The sequence below is a fragment of the Lutjanus erythropterus genome, chromosome 6 (assembly GCF_056507025.1).
Source record: "Lutjanus erythropterus isolate fLutEry1 chromosome 6, fLutEry1.hap2, whole genome shotgun sequence".
In the NCBI taxonomy this organism is placed as follows: Eukaryota; Metazoa; Chordata; class Actinopteri; order Lutjaniformes; family Lutjanidae; genus Lutjanus; species Lutjanus erythropterus.
This window is the reverse complement of record NC_139322.1, coordinates 42,951,777-42,971,284: the sequence shown is the minus strand read 5'-3', so window position 1 is coordinate 42,971,284 and position 19,508 is coordinate 42,951,777. Positions and strand designations below refer to the sequence as shown.

General features: G+C 40.2%; 1 protein-coding gene across 2 annotated transcripts in view; it reads left to right on the top strand.

Moving 5' to 3' along the window:
• ephb2a (eph receptor B2a) overlaps positions 1 to 19,508 on the top strand; it is a 60,490-nt gene that overhangs the window by 27,007 nt on the left and 13,975 nt on the right. Inside the window, exons 2-8 of one of the 2 annotated variants that reach the window (XM_084722009.1) lie at positions 6,860 to 6,924; positions 7,240 to 7,924; positions 13,069 to 13,224; positions 16,518 to 16,853; positions 17,166 to 17,290; positions 18,685 to 18,847; positions 18,976 to 19,084. In XM_084722009.1, coding sequence (XP_084578135.1) covers positions 6,860 to 6,924; positions 7,240 to 7,924; positions 13,069 to 13,224; positions 16,518 to 16,853; positions 17,166 to 17,290; positions 18,685 to 18,847; positions 18,976 to 19,084 — 1,639 coding nt within the window. Of the gene's footprint in view, positions 1 to 6,855; positions 6,925 to 7,239; positions 7,925 to 13,068; positions 13,225 to 16,517; positions 16,854 to 17,165; positions 17,291 to 18,684; positions 18,848 to 18,975; positions 19,085 to 19,508 lie in introns of those variants that run through there. The other variant, XM_084722010.1, reaches the window with a different exon arrangement.

Below are 19,508 nucleotides of genomic sequence, written 5' to 3'. Positions count from 1 at the left end.
TCCCCATCTTTTCCCACGACACATTCTGTTTTGTTTTCCACTCGTTTGTGCTCAATGTCCATATATCATGTCTTCATTTTCATCATGATTCCACCGCAGCTTCATCTAAATAATGCCGCGAGTGGGGATTGGAAGTGACGTCGCCTGCATCAGCACAGTATGACACACAGCCTAGGAAACAGAAATACTGCAAAATAATAAACGCGACTAGAGTTTTTATTTTGTAAACCACATTTCGTCTTGTTTTTATTCGTCAACAATATTGCATTATATATTTTATTATAGTTATTGTCACATAACCACCATTTACGTTTTGTCTCGTCTCATTTTCGTCACGTGATAAAGGTTCGTTGACGACGATATTTCGTCAGAATTTTCGTTGACGAAAGCAACACTACTGATGGCGCTATAGACCAGTGTTTCAAAAACTTTTTTTTCCTGGGGACCAAATTTTTTTAAAATGACAAACCATTGCAACAATAGTTCTTATCAATTAGTTAATGAGTTAATTTGTGAATAAATGAACATTCCTGACCATTTTTACTGCCATTTCCTGTCACCCAATATCATTTTGATGCTTTATTGCAAACATATACACATGTATGACACAAGACTTTATAAATGACAAATAAATTCATAATAGGCTATTCCTCTTATCAGGAAAACAATATGGGACAATTTAGCCTACTTCCTATATTAGACAGACTAAGTGCGTATAGATGGAATTAGCAGGCTCTTGTTTTTTACTAGCATCAGTAACATAGTAAACATTGTGAATGCCTTATAAAGTTTTATATAGTTTTTTTTTTATTTGTGGACCCAAATAAAATCGCTTGTGACCCACTTGTTGGTCCTGACCCAGTCTTTGGGAATGACTGCAATAGACAGTTCAGTTTTAGACCTGTTTATTGTGGAATACATCCTCTGGCTGCTTCTGTTTTGATATTTAATAGAGGTTGTTGCCATGAGTCAAAACTAGAAAAAAAATTTGGTATCTGTCATTTTTCCTCATTTGATTTAAGGGAAATAATGTCTTACAAAGAGATGTGAAGGGATAGTTAATCCAAAAATGGAAATGTAGGTGTTTTCTACTCATCCTCATGCCATTTGAAGGTCAGGTTTAGTTTTATAGTCCACAAAACACTGCTGGAGTTTCACAGGCAGAATCAACTGAACAATGTAAGTGTGGTGACCAGTTTTCAAATGTGTAAACAAAAAAAACAAAAAAAAAAAAACAGTATATAAACATAAAATGCCTCCATACTGCTCGCCAGCTGTAATCCAAGTTTCCTAAAGTCCCAACATGCCAAATTGACTTTAAATATGTAATTTTACAACATGTTTTTAGCCAGAAAGCCGGAATCTTCACTGTAGATCCTTAGCTTGGAGCCCTGTGCACATGTACACTATCTGAACTGGGTGTATGTGGTGTGACACGTAAACAGCATACTGGGACTTTAGGAGACTTGGATTACACCAGACCAGCAGTATTGAGTAATTTTATGTATTTCGGGGTTATGTTTTTACATTTGAAAATTGATCACCATTCACTTCCACTGAGCTTCTGCAACACTGTTTTCCTGTGACACTCCAGCAGTGTTGTGCAGACTAACAAAATAAACTTGACCTTCAATCAGCATGAGGGTGAGAAGATAATTACTGAATTTTCATTTTTGGGTGAACTATTCCTTTAAAACAAAACTCTCTGATTAAAGAAATGTGCTCTTCTATAAGAAAATGTCAGTCAGTCAGTATCTTATACAAGGCTGATGAAAGTGTTGGTATCGGTGCTGCAGCACAGAGACACATTCAGATCCTCAGCCTCCTCCATCCCTCCTGCTTCCTTCTTGGCTGAGTCTGTGGGAATTGGTTTCGGGTCAGTGCTCTTGGCCTCTTTATTCCTGTTTAGCGGCGGCTCTGACACCTGGCTCGCCGCTCCCTCCCAGCTCCTCATTAATTGCTGCTGATACTAACTGGAAGCGAGCAGCCGGAAAAATGGGCCATTTGGATGCAACAGTGGATGCTTGCATTTCAGCCTGACTCTGAAAAGCAACACAAGACTGACAGTAGCATGAAGTTATAGTCTTTGTGTGGACATGAGTTTGTTATACAAATACTGGTGTGTTTTGTATTGCATGGTAGTGTTAGTTGTGATGGTAGCCCTTATGGATTAATTTTGCCCTATGAGTTTAAGATGGTCAAGAAAACATTTGCATACATGATTTTAATGTTTATATAACCTGATGTGCCAGTTTTTACTGCTCACGACCAAAGGAGTATTGGACTTTCTGAAGGTCTTGATCTAATGGAGCCTCCAGACTTGAGCAGCCCACTGAAAGGTTATATGTGGCCTGCAAGGCCATCAAGGAAGAGTCACAAATTAAAAGTCTAGCAAAGACAGTCAATAGCATTTTGCTTACCATTAAAACCATTATCAGACACTTATTTTGAAAGGAGTCTGTGCTCTAATGCATATAATTTAATGATCTGTCCTGGCCACATTTTAGGCTAAATGATATTCAATTTAAAAAATACATGTATTTTGAAAAATGTCTCAAGATTTGAATATAAAATAATTTATTGCTTTTCATTGCCACCTATAGATATTTTAGTCACCCCTGAAAGTCCCCATACCACACTTTTGCCACCCCATAAATATTTCTTTAGCTCCGCCTCTGCATGGCAGCCTGATTTCTCATGTGGCCGCACATGAAAAATCATGTTATGTGCTGACAGTCAAACAGAATGATCAGAGGTGCTGGTCTAGGTCAGGTCTTTTCTTCTTCTTTTTTTTTATACCTTTATTTAATCAGGGAGGTTTCACTAAAAAAAGAGAGATTGCAGAGTCACCACTGGAAGTGGTGATGTGTGTGTCAAAATTAAACAAGATAGTGGACCCAAAAATGCAGACAGCGACACAGGAAACCATTCAAATGCATTGAATAACAAAAGTGAATGAAAAAAAGCTTACAGAAAAGCAGTCAGGTCAAAACCAGGGTCCAGAAAAACAAAAGAATCCACAAAAGGCAAAATGAAAAAACAGTCCAAGAAAATGAGAGTCAGGTCCAACAAGAAGGCAAACCAAGAGAAGGCAGGATGACACACAAAGGCCAACAACAAACTGACAAAGAAACAGAGAAACACAGGGACTAAATAAAGAACTAATCAGACACAGGTGGACAGACAGATGAAACCAGTGGCAATCAAAAAGAGTGGGAAAAGGACAAAGACAGGAAGTAAAGACAAGACACATGAGGGAGGACCAGGACTACAAAATAAAACAGGAAATAACAAAAACAAAAACCCCAAACCGTGACGGGATGCTGCCCAAGTTATAGTTTGTGCTCAGTGCTACCCCAGTTGTGGTATAACCCTGCATGGGCCAAAAACGTCAGCTCAAGGCCAGCCCCAGCCCAACAAAACCAATTTTAACTTTAACCAGTATAACTCTCTCATGCATGCTCTGTCTGATATGCACTAAAACACATATACTACTAATAGGTTAATATAACTACCAGTGCCACTGACAGTTATGCCCACAATTATTAATACTGACTGATAACTTAAGAGAAGCATCAGCAGAATGCCGTGGAGAATCCAGCCAAGCTACTTGATAATAAAATAAAACAGAGATTTTGCACACCTTTCTTTGTTTTATACAAGGCCTTCACTGTTTGTAGTGGTAATCAAATAAAAACTTCTAGCTTTTCCTTTGAAATTTTTTGGAATTTCCTATGCTGCAACTTGTCTCTGTTGCTCTGCAGGGTCACTGCCCATTTACTCATAACTGTAACTGTCATGTGTAAATGCACATGAATAAAATGTGTGTAATTAATATGTATAATACTGATACTTAGAATATAATATACCTTTTAGCATCTGTATGAGATTAACACTGAAAAAATTACAGTTTGGGTAGGTTTAGGGACATAAACTACTTGGGTAGGTTTAGGATAAAGACCACGTTTGGGATAATAATAACTATTATTACTAGACTTGCACCGATTAATCGGCAACGCTCGGAATCGGGCCGGTTTTCACGTGACTGGCCTTGACCGGTGACCGGCCGGTCAGCGTCACAAATCCGGTTCTGTGCCCGTCATTGTCACACACATGTTCTGCACGATGGTCACGTCATGCGCGCAGCAGACAAACTGACCGTGACGTCAACACAGCGCTGATAACAGCTACACACTCAGACACGTCTGCTTGAAGATGGTGTCAGCGACAGATTCCAAGAACAAGATAAAGAGAAGACAGACAGTCTACAACGAGACAGAGCAGCTGACAATGTCGCAAAACAGCCGTAAATAAACAACCTGAGTTGATGTGTATCCTCAAACATTTTCTCATCCAGACTCCTTTAACTTCTGTGTTTGTTTTTCTCACGGCAAAGTTTTACTTCAAACTGTTGCACCGCGTTAGTCTCCGGTTTGTTTACATCTGCTTCCACAAAAGATCACGTGATATCGCGTCCCACGAAATCCTGCGAGATTATCTCGCGAGATCACGTTCACCCAATTCATAATCTTAATATAAAATTATAATAAGGCCTGGTTGTAATCTGGAGGATTTTGGAGAAAGTATTAAATGAATATTTAATAGTCAGTGTCTTATTATGAACATATTAACAAGAAAAGTTGCAAAAATGTTTGTGAATGCTGTCTATTACAGTTCTTAGAAAGACTGAAAATCGGAACCGGCCAAAATCGGAATCGGTAAGTCAGACCCCTCAAAAATCGGAAATCGGAATCGGCTAAGAAAGTTGAAATCGGTGCAAGTCTAATTATTACACTAAGTATGTAATGTGATGTCAGGGACAGATCTAGAAAGGTGGCATGGGTTGCAGTTGCCACCCCTAAAAGATGCCTTATTTTTATTTTTAATAGTTATGAAAAGTTGTGGCTAGGCAAATCTCAGATATCTGAGTCTAAGTGAATGCAGCAAACCATTCTGCTCTGTTTGTGGCCTAATAGCTACTTCTGTGCATTGGCATTTTGAAGTGGGCATATTGAGTGTGTGAGTGTGTGGTTGTGTGTATAAGAGGGAGTGGGTCATACAATAAAATCACCAGAATGAAACAATCGTCACTCAGAATTCTTCTCCTTGTCTTTTGTAATGAGGTTTGGGAACATGGAGGCAGGCAGTGGTGGGTTGTGATTTGTTGCCAGATTAGTAACATTATGTGATCATCCCTCAAAGCCAGTGAAGGAGAAGCTTTACTCAGCAGCAGCAGGAGACTCTGAGGATAATATGAATAATTGAACAGTGTTGGATACACAGTCCAAGCAGTGTGGTCTCATTTGATATGGTTTCTTCTTTGTGGTGGGGGGATGGCACAGAGATTATAGACCTCAATCACAGGCTTATGGATGTAGTGACACAGAGAGAGCAGATGTCTCCAGGCAGGCAGAGGGCCTGTCAGAGTGTTGTGGTATTTAGCACATGCTCAGAACATAATTAGCACAGTTTAAAAAATACAATGGGCTGTGTTGGTGAGGTCACACTGTTACAAGAACAGTGAGAAAGTAAAATACAATCCAGGAAGCCCAGTTTGAGTAATAGAGCTACCATTCTTCTGAAAAGGGAGAGTGCAGCTCTGATTCATTACTGCAAAGCTACCATACAATGAGATCAAATAGTCATTCAGCTGCTGAGCTGAAATAGACAGATTGTGACCTGCCTCATCTTATGATTATTTTAGTTACTGGATGACAATGTTAGTAATTACTCTATTACAGCTTTTGCTCTGCAGTGCCTCTGCTCTGTCCTCCAGAGTGTTATAACATGAGAAACCCTGGCAGTAAAATTCAACATCTGTGGTCATAGTCTGACTCACCAGATGTGTACTGGTGGTGCAAGTCCTGCCACTTGTCACTTGATCCAAGCAGCATTGTGTCTGCGTCTATGTTTTCAAAATTCCCAGGAAAAAACAAGAACCCTCCAAGCTGCAGCCGACATGGTGAAAACTGGAAATTAGTGCATGGGGCCTGTGAGACCTTTAATCATAGACACTGCATTTGCCTTTGGATCACATGTCAAATGGCTGCCGTTTTTCTTAAATCAGACTGAACTGTGAACAAATACAAATGTAAATAGGGAGCTGCATTTTTTTCCTTTATAAAAAGCTCTATGTTTATTTCTCAAACAATCCCAATGAGTGGTGTTAATTCAGGGGTTGATGATCTACATGGAGTAAGGGAAAAAAAAGTTGTTGTTTTTCTAACTTACATTTCCTCTGGTTTCTGTTGGTTTACTTCTTATCTTTGTCTTTTTTGATCACTAATTAGTATCACCTGTGTTTCACTCCTCTGTTTGCCAGTCAGTCTTCATTCTTTGTGTCAAGCATCCTAGCAGCATCCTAGTGTTTTGCAGTATTCTTTAATGGATCTTTACCGTGGTTTTTGGACTTAACAGACTTTGGGTTTTGGCCTGCACTCTGTTGGGTTTGTTTGCCCTCTTTCCCACCTGTGCCTGCCTGACCAATCCATAAGTCTTTTGTGTTTTGACTGTCAATAAATTTTCTGCACTGCAATTTGTTTGCAACATGGGTCAGCCTTCTTGTTTTCTCCTGGTTATCCCACTTGACATTGAGGCAATCTTGAAGGGACTGTGTCATTAAGTCAGATTTGATTGGCGACCTGCTGGATTTTGTTTCAGGATATATAAGTTCTATTTTATGGTTAACGGGTCAAGATGTATATGAGCTCTTTCTAGTGCTGTTATGAACTTGTTTTGTTCTTTGACAGACTGATAACATTCTCTAATGGCAGAAACTAACAGATTTTATCTTTAGTTTCTGTAACTACTTTCTAAAACACAGTAATAACTCTGACTTTCTCATTTGTGTCCTCTGCAGAAGTTTTAATGGATTCAACAACAGCAACTGCAGAACTGGGCTGGACTATTAACCCATCTCAGGGGGTGAGTGGACCAAACCACAACATGCAGCATGTTTGTTCTCTATGTTTACATGATCTTGACAAGCAACCTCTTGTGGGCCATACAAATGATAATGACTTTGTGTAGCACAGCTGGAATTAGAGGGACATTGTTATTGTACTGCAAAACCTATTCAGGTACTCTGGGTGAAGGTGTAAACTTAACCCACTAGATTTCAGCAGAAACAAGATTTTCAGCTGCTTTTAACTTACCTCTCAGTCATATTGGTAGTTTGAAGGTAATAACAAACTGCCAGTTTTGTCTCAGTAGTTTTGTTTGTGTCTATCTGTCTTCCAGTGGGAGGAAGTTAGTGGCTATGATGAAAATATGAACACCATCCGAACATACCAGGTGTGCAATGTCTTTGACAGCAGCCAGAACAACTGGGTACGTACCAAGTACATCCGCCGCCGTGGGGCTCAGCGCATCCATGTTCAAATGAAGTTCTCAGTGCGAGACTGCAATTCTATACCCAATGTCCCCGGATCCTGCAAGGAAACCTTCAACCTGTACTACTATGAGTCTGACTCGGACACAGCCACTAAATCATCCCCACCCTGGATGGAGAACCCCTGGGTGAAAGTGGACACTATAGCTGCTGATGAGAGCTTCTCGCAGGTTGACCTTGGTGGACGCATCATGAAGATCAACAGTGAAGTCAGGAGTTTTGGACCTGTGTCACGCAATGGTTTCTACCTCGCTTTCCAGGATTATGGCGCCTGCATGTCCCTCATCGCTGTCCGAGTCTTCTACAGGAAGTGTCCCCGTGTGATCCAGAATGGCGCTGTCTTTCCTGAGACTCTGTCTGGAGCAGAAAGCACCTCTCTGGTGGCAGCCAGAGGAGTGTGTGTTCCCAACGGGGAGGAGGTGGATGTACCCATTAAGCTGTACTGTAACGGTGATGGGGAGTGGATGGTACCCATTGGGCGCTGCATGTGTAAAGCTGGGTACGAGGCGGTGGAGAATGGTACAGTCTGCAGAGGTAAGGAACCTGCCAGTTCTGCTTTTACAGTTGTTTCTCTAGTGTATGTTACTTCTCTTGATAACTTTTCATAGCAGATTTTGTACCTTCTTGGGTTTGCTACTGACCTTGGGTCAGAAGATGAAAATTTCCTTCTATCAGGTGAATATTTGATGACTTGGGTTTATTCCCTGACTTAATCTGGTGGTATGAACCAATCACCCTGGCAACCCCAGATGTTTATATCAGCAAAGTTGGACAGATGAATGTACAAATATATAGCATATATAATATATATTCACTCAACTGGAGAAATGTGCCCACATTAAGCACAAACAGACATAAACCTGCAAGCAGTGCTGCTGCTGTTGCTGCTGCTAGCACTGCTAATGTTAGCCACACTGTGTGTCAGTCTCTGGGTCCTTTACCTGCAGACACTGTGACCCTCTTCGGTCTGAAAAGGTGAAGCGTTTAGTGAGTTGTTGTCATGTTTTGTACATTGATGTGTAAGACTTGTATTGCACAGCACAAAGTAGTGTGAATTTCAGTGGCATTTAAAGTACAATTTGGCAATTGTAGACTGATTAACGGCTTCAAATGGCTCTTAACACACACTATTTTTTTCTTACAGTGTTCAACATTATAAATTAATAAATTCTGCTAAATTTTAACTGCTTTCTGAGAAACTAGTCGACTATTCTAAATTAAATTTTACGTTTAATCGACAGGGAAATTAGTTGCCAGGAACATCCCTAGTTAGAGATTTTATGTCTTGCTCAAGGGCAACTTGTCAGTAGTTATCGTGAGACAGGGTCCTAAACTGCTAATCTGCTGCAAAAAAGTCAGCAAATATTTTAGTCATAAATAGTTACATTTTGGGAGCGCTTAAAGTGCTAAAGTGGCAGTCAAATTTATTAGATTTGTCCAATGCTACAGTACAAACTGTAAATGGACATATAAACTAAATTACATTTAATGTAGTCTAAAGTCAGTGTTGCCAAATTACAGACCACGTACTGACTGCTAGACTTGATGATTTTTAAGACGATTTTTAAGACAACTTTTTTTGGCTGATCTGCAGCAAAATGGGGCCAGCAATTCAGGGCTGTCCCTGACTGAGTGAGAAATGAAAATACACCATTGGCTGGTGGAACGTTGGTGATTCCCTATTTGCTACGGCAAATTTAAAATGAGTGGGCCCAAACAGTCCTCAGGTTTGTCCTCGGGAGGCTCTGCAGATGCCAGCGAATTTTTGCTCAGTGCGTTATCCATTGTGGTATTCTCTGAAACACCAGGGGGCGTACAAAAGAAAAAGTTCAAACAGTGAGCTCATTCAGTATGTACAACAACCTTCATTTTACCAGGAAGTCCCACTGAGATCAAAAGTATACCCTGGACAAGGTAGCTCCTGTCAAAAGTCACAGCATATTAAAATGCAGCTTATACAGCCCAGTGCATTCTATAGACACTTTTCAGACAGGATTTAGCTTTGGACACTGTAGAAAGGAGGTTTGATATCACTTTCTGTCTCCACTAGGTGGCACTATGACTATAACTCCTGGTTTGCATGTTGATGTGTTCAGGCCAGGAGTCGGCGTGACTTGGCTACGCCCTTCAACATTAGCTAAATCTTTGAATGGCACACACCAATTTTGAAGTCAGTTGGATTAATTCTGTAGGAGATGTTTGTTAAAATACAATGCAAAGTTTCAGGAGTGTAAAAATTAGAAATGGTAAATATCCAGTCCCTTTCTCATTTTTGCCTACTACTGAGACGAAGTCTAGAAAATGGAGCACTATATGACTCAACCTTTCATCAGTAGGACTAATCGGTAGTGTCACTGTAATGTCACTACACTCAAGTCCCCGCAGCAGACCCACTACTGTCTCCATGGTTCACTCTGTCAGCGTGTCATTGTTTCAGAGGTATGCTGGATGGTGATGTGGCCTGACAGTCTTCATATTATTGCCCAATTAGATTAGTAGCTTACTGACCAACAGTTGTCTTCCTGCTTCCTTTGTATACAGTGGCATACTGTGTACCATATATAGTAACGGTATAGATAAATTGAGAATTCAACCATAATGTAAGCCTGGGATCATCAGACTTAATCACATCATTTACTTCAGTTCCTTTTTGTTATCAACACATTACCTTACAAGGCAGCTGGATATGGAAGATGACGTGAGAATCCATCTTGATGAGGCTTCAAGTTATCCATTTGTGTCTGCACCAAAAGTGGTGCAGCCAATCCTAGGAAGCATCCTTGAAAGCAACTTGTCTCAAACAAACAATGGTGGCTCCTGAAGAGGTTAGCATTGATACTGCCATAGCATCAGTTATATCAGAACTGGAGAGAATTTCTTCATTGAAAGAAGACCAAAGAATGGCTTTTCTCGATGGATATAAGGAAATCAGCTTCAGCAAGAGTTTGATCTGACTGGTTGAAGTTAGCCTGTGTTAGACATGATAGACAGATGGTTCATCCAATCACCTGTCAAGTGTTTTTTGAAAGTGCCTGCACTTTCCAAATAGTTTCTAAGGACAACTTCCCAGATGGTTCTGTGTAACAAACCATCTGGTGTTTCAGATTAATCAACACATGCAGGCCAAAATGTCTCTGGACGCAATTATATAGGAAATCCTCACATGATGTTTGGTCCGTCACTCCAGCTAAACAGTACAAAACATTTGAGGTGAGAAATAGGCAGTGTCTAGTTTGCCAGTTTGATCTGAGTTCAGGAGCCTGAGGCATTGTGCTGTACTGGACATAATTGGACAGACCTATAACCAATCAGAGCAGCAAAACATGAAAACATGAGCTTAGCATACATGTCCAGCTCCCAGGCTGCCATATCTGGGCAGAAAGAGGAATGTAAGAACAGCAGTTTATGGGTTTGGGTTTAAGTTGTCTGATAGACCTGTTTCTTGCTAAACAACAGCTGTTCATCTTCCTGATGTCTTGTCATCACAGTGAGGTTGTCAGGTTTGGTATCATTCTGTGCAGTGTTACCTAAACCACTGACTGCTCACTGACTGTATCTGGCAACATACACCAAAGCAAAAGACACAGGCGCACCTGGAGTGGGTTGTGTGGTCCTAACTGCTAGCTAAGACCAGTCTTTAGAATGGACTTCAGGTTGGTTGCACCAAACAGACATAAGCTTAATCTTAACTATGCCCAGTCTTAGTTATGCACGTTCATGTGAATGCTCATGTTACTGTAATAATTGCCTAGCAATGTACGTTGCTATGATACAGTTTAACTACTTTAAATATGAAGGATCAGAGAACAGGGATGGGAAACTTCACAGGCATAGAGATCCAAAAATTAAACAAGCTGTATAGTTGACATAGACATGGACGGCCAAACAGTCAATTGTTATTACCAACAAGAAGAAGCAGTCTGTCTGGAGAGACAAAACAAAGGCAATTAACGACTGTTTAGACTTGGGCTGCTGCCACTCAAAGAGTGATGTCCAAATGGAATGGAAAGACCTGCTGAGCGAAGCCAAGAAGGATATTTCTCTGGAAAAAAAAAACTCATCAGAATGGCGGGTGCTTCTCAGCTCCTCGTCATACATGTCCAATGGATTGCTTCTGTGCCTAATCACTCTCTCACATCTAAAAGCCCACTTATTGTACAGCCGATAAATGTGTTAGAAGTTGGAGTTACTATGAGTCATTACCATAGAAGCAGCCTTGGATTTTGACTTTACGCCTGCTCCTGACTAGGTGAAAGATTTATGTCCGGTCTTAATGAGAGGAAGGTTTAAGTCTAGTTGGTGCAACAGAAATAACTGTGAGGTTGGACTTAGAACGCAAAGTTATGACTGTCTTAGCTTAAGAGCAGGTAAGTCCTGTTGATGCAACCTGTCTCTGGAAGTTGGATACAATGTTGTCCTTCAAGAAAGGCCTGCAACTCCTCCTAAAAACTATACATTTCTGTTTGTGTGCAGACTAAATAAATGGCATACGTATTAATTGGTGAACTTATAGGAAAAGTCTGGGGTAGTGTTAAAATAAAGTGCTCTCAGACCCTAAGGAGGTGGGCAGTTTATTAGGGGTTGACAATCAGTTGAGTGGTTTTATTTTGGTTTGTAAGGGCAAATCGGTTGACCCTGCCTTCCTTCCCTCTGCTGCCCATTCCAGATAAAACACCATCACGGCACCCCTAATGTAGCTCTAGCCACCAAGGACAGGGTGGAGCACGGCCCTGATATTTTATTTGTGTGTTTAAGTTGTCATGGTGGTAGGAGAGGTATTAAGAGATAAGTCAACTAGGAGGGAAAATATTTTTTTTAGGTGAAACTTTCTTTATAGTTAAAATTTCATCTTGAAATGTCTCCTGTGGAGCAAAGAAAGATATTGAAAAATGAATATGACATTAACATGTGGATGTACGTACATGAGCTCCACATGTTTGGACCTACTTTCCAAGTGACAAGATTGTGACAAGATTAAATGATGAATTTGTCTGGGGTGCCCCTATTGCTCTGTTGGTAGAGCATGCGCCCCATGTACTGAGGCTGTTGGTCCTCTGCAGTGGCTGCTGGTTCAGTTCTCCTCTCTTTACCCACTTTCATGTCATATCTTCAGCTGTCACTGTCTAAAATAAAGCCCCAAAAAAATCTTAAAAGAATAAATAAATAAAAATATTTGATTAATTAAGAAAATAATTGACAAGGAAAGTAATAGTTAGTTGCAACACTATTCACTTGATTTTTTATTTTAAATATCAGTGCAAACTGAGCTTTTCTGTCTGTCTTGTGTAATCCTAGACAGTCTCCTCAGCTCCACATATTCTAACATGTTATACAAGCCTGTGGACAACAGACCTGACAGCATCTAAAGGAGTCCCAGGATGTGTCACTTCAATGAGCTGACCTTTATGAAATGCAGACGTCCGGCCTCTCATGACTAAACATATGCTCAGTGGGGGAAATGCAAGATGAAAAAGCCCAGACATAGTATTTTAGGATGTGACTCATACAAATACTGAATACTTGTGAAAGCAGTCGGTATGCTGACACTGTAGACTGATTTGATAAGATCTTTTTCTATTGTGCAGTACACCATGCATTTTGTTCTGAACGTTATAATATTTTTTGTCTTTTTTCTGTACCCTGTCCCCCTCCTTGACTGCTGTATGCCCCCCTTACAGCTTGTGTATCAGGTTTCTTCAAGGCTGCACAGGGAGACCACAAATGTCTGCAGTGCCCCATCAACAGCAGAACCACCAGTGAGGGAGCAACTAACTGTGTGTGTCGCAATGGTTACTACCGCACTGACTCTGACCCTCCACAGATGCCCTGTACAAGTATGCGTGTACCAATTCTCATGATAGCACATTCATGAATATCAATGTACCTGCTGCAATATGAGCACCTATCCATCTCTGAAGTGCACAAAAATTATGTAAACATTACATTATTTACATGTTTACCATGTCAATGTAGTTACAGTAGCTTACTCGTAAGGCAAATGGAAACAGAAATTAAACTGTGGGCATGCAACCAGCATGCTGGTTTTTGTAGCAAGGTTTGTCATAGGCAACTGTATTTAATAGAGTTCTTAAAGACATTTCACTCTCATCCAAGAAGCTTCTTTGCTTCTGAACTGCAGTGAAATATCTTCAGCAACTCTACGACAACCCTTGCTGCGAATACCATGACCTGGATGACTTAGAATCTTAACAGACATGTCATGCTGGTTATTTCCATGATTAATCCTTTGTAGAACGGGCCTGAAAAGTTGAGTCCGTAAAGGCCCGTGCCTGACAATATTTTGTCTGAACCCAACCTGAACCTGTCCCTCTTTAGCATATTTCAGCCCGAACCCAATTACACCCCAACAATTTTCTTAGCAAGCTTCCCTCCATGTACCAAACAGTAGGAGTCAGCAGTGACAAGGACAATACATGTGGGGAATTTGAATCAGGAACAACAAAACTGGAGAGAAAAATGAAAAAAAATTTACTACTACTACAACTACTACCACCACCACCACCACCACCACCACCACCACCCCAAACCTGACATAAGCCTGTGAAAAATAAGGCCCGTCTTCAGGTTCTAATCCTGTGTTGCATATGAATGAGGAAGTATAGAAGAACCTGACAAATGCTTTGTGTGTACCGCCGTCTTGTGGTGCCACCACTGCCGCGGTGGCATGTTGTGTCCATCACTCTCACTGTCTGCTGGCTGGGTCCAGAAGGGAACTCCAAATTTGCATGTTTCTCATAAGATTTTTCATATTCACTCTTGTGAGATCTTGCAGCTATGAGGTTCTGTTCTAGACACTATGTCTGCTGTTGCCTGCTGACAGTGACAACATAGATAACTGGATTGACGATGTTAAACAGTGGCCCTCAGTAACTGATGAAGGTTCCTTCCTGGTGATATTAATGTTGTTGAAATGTTACACAGTCGTTAGATGTTGGTTGTGACAACAGCCAAATATGGATAATGCAGAAGAGAAAAACCAGACCACCTCCATCAGATTTAAGTGATGAAGTACTGTGTAATATATGTCAAAAAATATATACAACTTCACCTTTTTCATCAGGTAGTGAGAAAGTTCCTTTCTATTAATATTTTGATCCACTATTACACATAGTGGTCCTCTGTACAATCAATAAATCTGTAGAGTGTATGCTCTCAGACAGCTTTCATGAAGAAAGGTTTGTGTATTTTGTAGTCTGTTTTTGTCCAAAGTTGAAGTTTGACAATTGTGGGAGCAGCTGAACCACACAGCTTCTTCCTGACCTCCTAGATATTGTTGTCAAAAGTAACCGTTAGATTAAAAGTAAGTGTTAAAGTAGAAAACTGTAAACTTCTTATGATGGCTGACATTCATTCATGCTCATACTGTAGCCTCAGCAACAATAGTGACTTGCTAATTTACAGTATTTTGCTGGATTCATCTATATGTTCTATGGTGTCTAAGACTTAAAGCCACGTGGAACAAGTAAAAATCCGTCCACTCAACTGCTTTCTGATGATGACCATGATCCACATGCTGCACCAATTTGCCTGTCAGTCTTAGTTCCATCTTACCTTCACTTGTGAACAAGACCCCAACATGAACTCCTTCTCATGGAGTTCAAGTTCAAAGTCACACCTCACACACTCACTGTTGAAAGTGAAGATGAAACTTTTTTTTATAATTTATTATTTATTATTATCTCCACCAGATGAAGTGGTAGGTTGTGTTCTCAGCTGGTTGGAGCCACAAGTTATTAACGACTGCTAGGCTAAAAACAAGGCTTACCTAGTCTGTTGCAGGACACATTTGACCTTTGTTGTGTCTCAAAAACTGACATCCATAGAAAAGTTGGCACAACATGAGATGAACAAGTCCCTGTTTTGTTAGCTTCACTGCCATCTCTATATGTCTGTGCTGTCACCATACGAGCATTTAAGGACCACTAGTAATGAAAGAAGATATGCAGACTAAATTTAGGCGTCAATTTTTGTGAGTTTCTCAAAAAAATTTAAATTTCTAGCTTGCTTGTTTATAAAGAACCCAAAAGTCTCAGTTACAATGCCATCACGCTATTCTACATAAAAACACAAAATGTGCAAATCTCCACAAGTTGCATCTGGCAGTAGGTGTGGCAATTCAGCAGGTGCATCACCATCTGTTACCTGGTGGAGGTCTGCACTCTACTAGTTTATTTTGTGAACACAAGAAAATTATTTGTCATCTCAATAAAATCTCTGATCTCAACATAAGAAATTATTATTTTAACATCTGGATTCGAGAACAATAAGAAATATTAAAGGAATAGTTCACCCACAAATGAAAAAGCAGCCATTATCTGCTCACACTCATGCTGATCGAAGGTCAGGTTTAGTTTTTTTTATTGCACAAAAAACTGCTGACTTTTCACAGGAAAACAACATTGCAGAATCTCCCAATAGAAGAGAATGGTGATCAGTTTTCAAAGATAAAAAACAACAGAATAAAAACACTGGTGTAAACGTCTGGTGTAATCCAGGTCTACTATAGCCCCGACATGACAAGTTCACTTGAAAGATGTCATTAACACCATGTTTTTAGCCTGAATCTTCAATCTAGCTTGGAGACACGTGGGTGTGAGTAAACAGCATGTCAGGGCTTTAGGGGACTTGAATTATTCCAGACAAGTGGCATTTTATGGGGTTTTTTGGTTTGTCTTTCTCGGTTTGAAAACTGATCATCATTCACTTCCATTGTTTGGGAGATTCTGCAGCACCGTTTTCCTATGAAACCCCAGCAGTGTTTTATGAACTAAATAACTAAACCTGACCTTCAATCAGGATTAGGCTGAGTGCACAATTACTGAATTTTTATTTCTGGGTGAACTATCCCTTTAACATGAATATCTCCTCCGGTCCAAAACACTGCAAGAGCACCACCTGCAGAAACTTTAACTCCATCAGAAGAAAATCTGAATGAAAACAGTATTGGTTTCACTGTTTGCTTGACTTGTAAGCTCTGCTCCCAAAAAAAAACAAACAAAAAAAAAATTCAGAAGCAGCAGAAAGTAGAGGCAAATAATTATAGTAATGAATAATTGTTACAAGCATTCTCTACAATAACACATCAGTATAATTTTCTTCTCTCCAGCTGTTCCATCAGCTCCACAAAATGTCATATCCATAGTGAATGAGACATCTCTAAGGCTGGAGTGGAGCCCACCACAGGAGGGTGGTGGCCGAGAAGATGTCGTCTACAACATCATATGTAAGAGCTGTGGCAGCGGGCGGGGCGGCTGTACTCGCTGTGGAGACAATGTTCAGTTTGTGCCACGTCAGCTGGGACTGACCGATACCCGCGTCCACATCAGCGACCTCCTGGCTCACACTCAGTACACCTTTGAAATACAGGCTGTCAATGGAGTGTCTGACCAGAGTCCTTACTCACCACAGTACGCATCTGTCAACATCACCACCAACCAGGCTGGTGAGGACAACACCAGCTCAGTTTAATGTCTGCTCATTGATATGATGAGTGATCAAACAGTGTCAGTTTAAGTAACCTGTCTGTCTGTTGCTCTGTCTATCTGTCACTCTATCTGTCTGTCTTTTTGTCACTCCATCTGTCTGTCTGTCACTGTCTGTCTGACGCTCGATCTGTCTGTTTGTCTGTCTCTCATTCTATCTGTCCATCTGTCTGTCTGTCTATCTGTGTCACTGTTTGTAGAAAATACAGACAGAGCAACACACAGACAGAGTAACAGTCTCTGACTTTTGCCTCCACTTGTTTTGTCTTCAGCACCGTCAGCAGTGTCCATCATCCACCAGGTTAGCAGAAGTCCTAACAGTATCACTCTGTCCTGGTCCCAGCCTGATCAACCCAATGGAGTTATCCTGGACTATGAACTGCAGTACTACGAAAAGGTATGTCAGTGCTGTCAATGAAGAGTCAGTCACTAATTTCCTCAGTCCTTCCTACAGTGGCTCTCACAGACTCCTTATGTGGTAGAGACATCACACTGCTTTAGTGACTTAATTGTAGTTTAAAATGCTGTATTAGTTTTGATTTTGGTTTAGGTTTAGTCATATTTTAGTCAACTGAATTATTATAGTTTTAGTCAACTGAATAAATTGCATGCATTATTTAACAGTTTCTCTAGAATTTCCAAACCCATCCTGGTGGAAACATCTATTAACCTGTTATTAACATTAAAAGGTGCATTCTACTTCATATTACATTTGTTTCTATTTGATTGCAGTCAGACTTAACATCTATTGTCCTTACCATGACAATAGGTCTATTAATGTATGATCTAAAACTAGTAACTCATCATTCACTTTTCTAAACATTTTAAATTCAGGTTTAGTGAAAAGACATCAGCTTGGATGAGCTAATAAAATAACATTAGCTCAAAAAACATTAACTGTGTTTACTATTGCCTGAATTTTAGGTGACTCATCTGCAAACGTCGCTTCATTTTTGTTGTGTTGTTACTGGTGATTGTTGCTCCACACAGTACAGACAGCCTTTTGTTTTCCTTTCAGATGTGAAATTTATCCACAAGTGTTCCTCTGTTTCTCCCAGATATTGACATTTCTGCATGTTAATTGACTTCCCAGATCTGCCAGACTTTCCATTCTCACACTGCATTTATACAGTTTACATTAATGATGGTGGCTGATTTAACATAGAAACTGACAACCGTGGATTTTGTCGGCTATAATAGTAACTCACAAGCAAATTTCACAAGTGTAGCTGGCAGATGTAAGCGAATGCTAACTTGACTTGATTTGGCTGAGTCTTATTGCTTCCTTCTCACATGTTTTAAATCAAGAGTCCTGTGAAAGTTACCTAGCAGTGGGTTACATGATATAACATTAATGAATATCACTCTTCTCAGAGCCTCCTGCACACTGCTTCAACATGTAGAGAAATGCAAAGCTTGACAGCTCTAGTTACGGTTGGTAGCCTATGATTGGACGGTTACTGTTTGGAGGTGGGGCTTAGAGAAGGGTCAGTTGTATACATCTACCCTCCATCCTCCACAAAAAGATTTGATCACTTCCCAGCTCATTCCTCCCTCACATTTCCATTTCACTTTTATTTTTGTTGGGAAAGTGTCAGTAGATTTCATCACGGTTTTTGTCATAGTTTTTTGATTTGGTAACTGTGTCTTTTCTTTTGTTACAATAGAAATATGTCAAAACTATAGCAAAAATTGTTAGTCAATGAAATTCACTGCTAAAATGTTTTCAGGCATTACCTCAGACAGCATTTGTCTGAACATTATTTATGATTTCTGATGTGTGTGTTTCAGAACCAGGCAGAATGGAACTCATCCCTCACAAGAAGTCAGACCAACACTGCAGTCATACGAGGCTTGAAGCCTGGAACTATCTATGTCTTTCAAGTTCGAGCTCGGACCGTCGCCGGATTTGGACGCTTTAGTGGCAAAATGTACTTTCAAACCATGACTGAAGGTAGGAAGAACAATCAGATGTACTGGCGTGTTTTCCTCTGTGGATTCCAAAAAGGTAATCCATCCATGGATAAAGTCTGTATTTGAAAATGAGTTTCATTTCTTGGCTTTCTGCCTTTTGACCTGTAGAGGAATATAACTCCAGTATCCAGGAGAAGCTCCCCCTCATCATTGGTTCGGCTGCTGCAGGCGTAGTCTTCATTATTGCCATCACTGTCTTCATAATTGTCTGTCGCAGGTAAGCCAGTAATGTTACAGGACATGAAAACATGTAATTATAATGTGGTTCTTTGAAAGTACTAAAACACAGAGGAATATATTGTCAGAGGAATATATCCCTTAATGATTTCCCTTGCTAGCTGTTCGATCAGACACATCTATAGTTACTTAAACAACACACTATTTGTGACATGCAACTAAAACAATGAGCTAAAAGAGCCTAAAAAGTCTCTGAAACACTGAGCACGTTGTGACGATTCTCTGTTGGTTCATCACTGCAAGCTACCCCTGCCACATTACATGTCAGTGAGTTATTGATACCAGCAACAAAGGGAAGATCATGTAGAAATACTGTGGGTTGATTGGGTACACATTTAAAATGTGTTACTTTGGTCTTAAGAATATCCATTATTGCTTTCACAGATGTTTCCAGTGGTTTATCA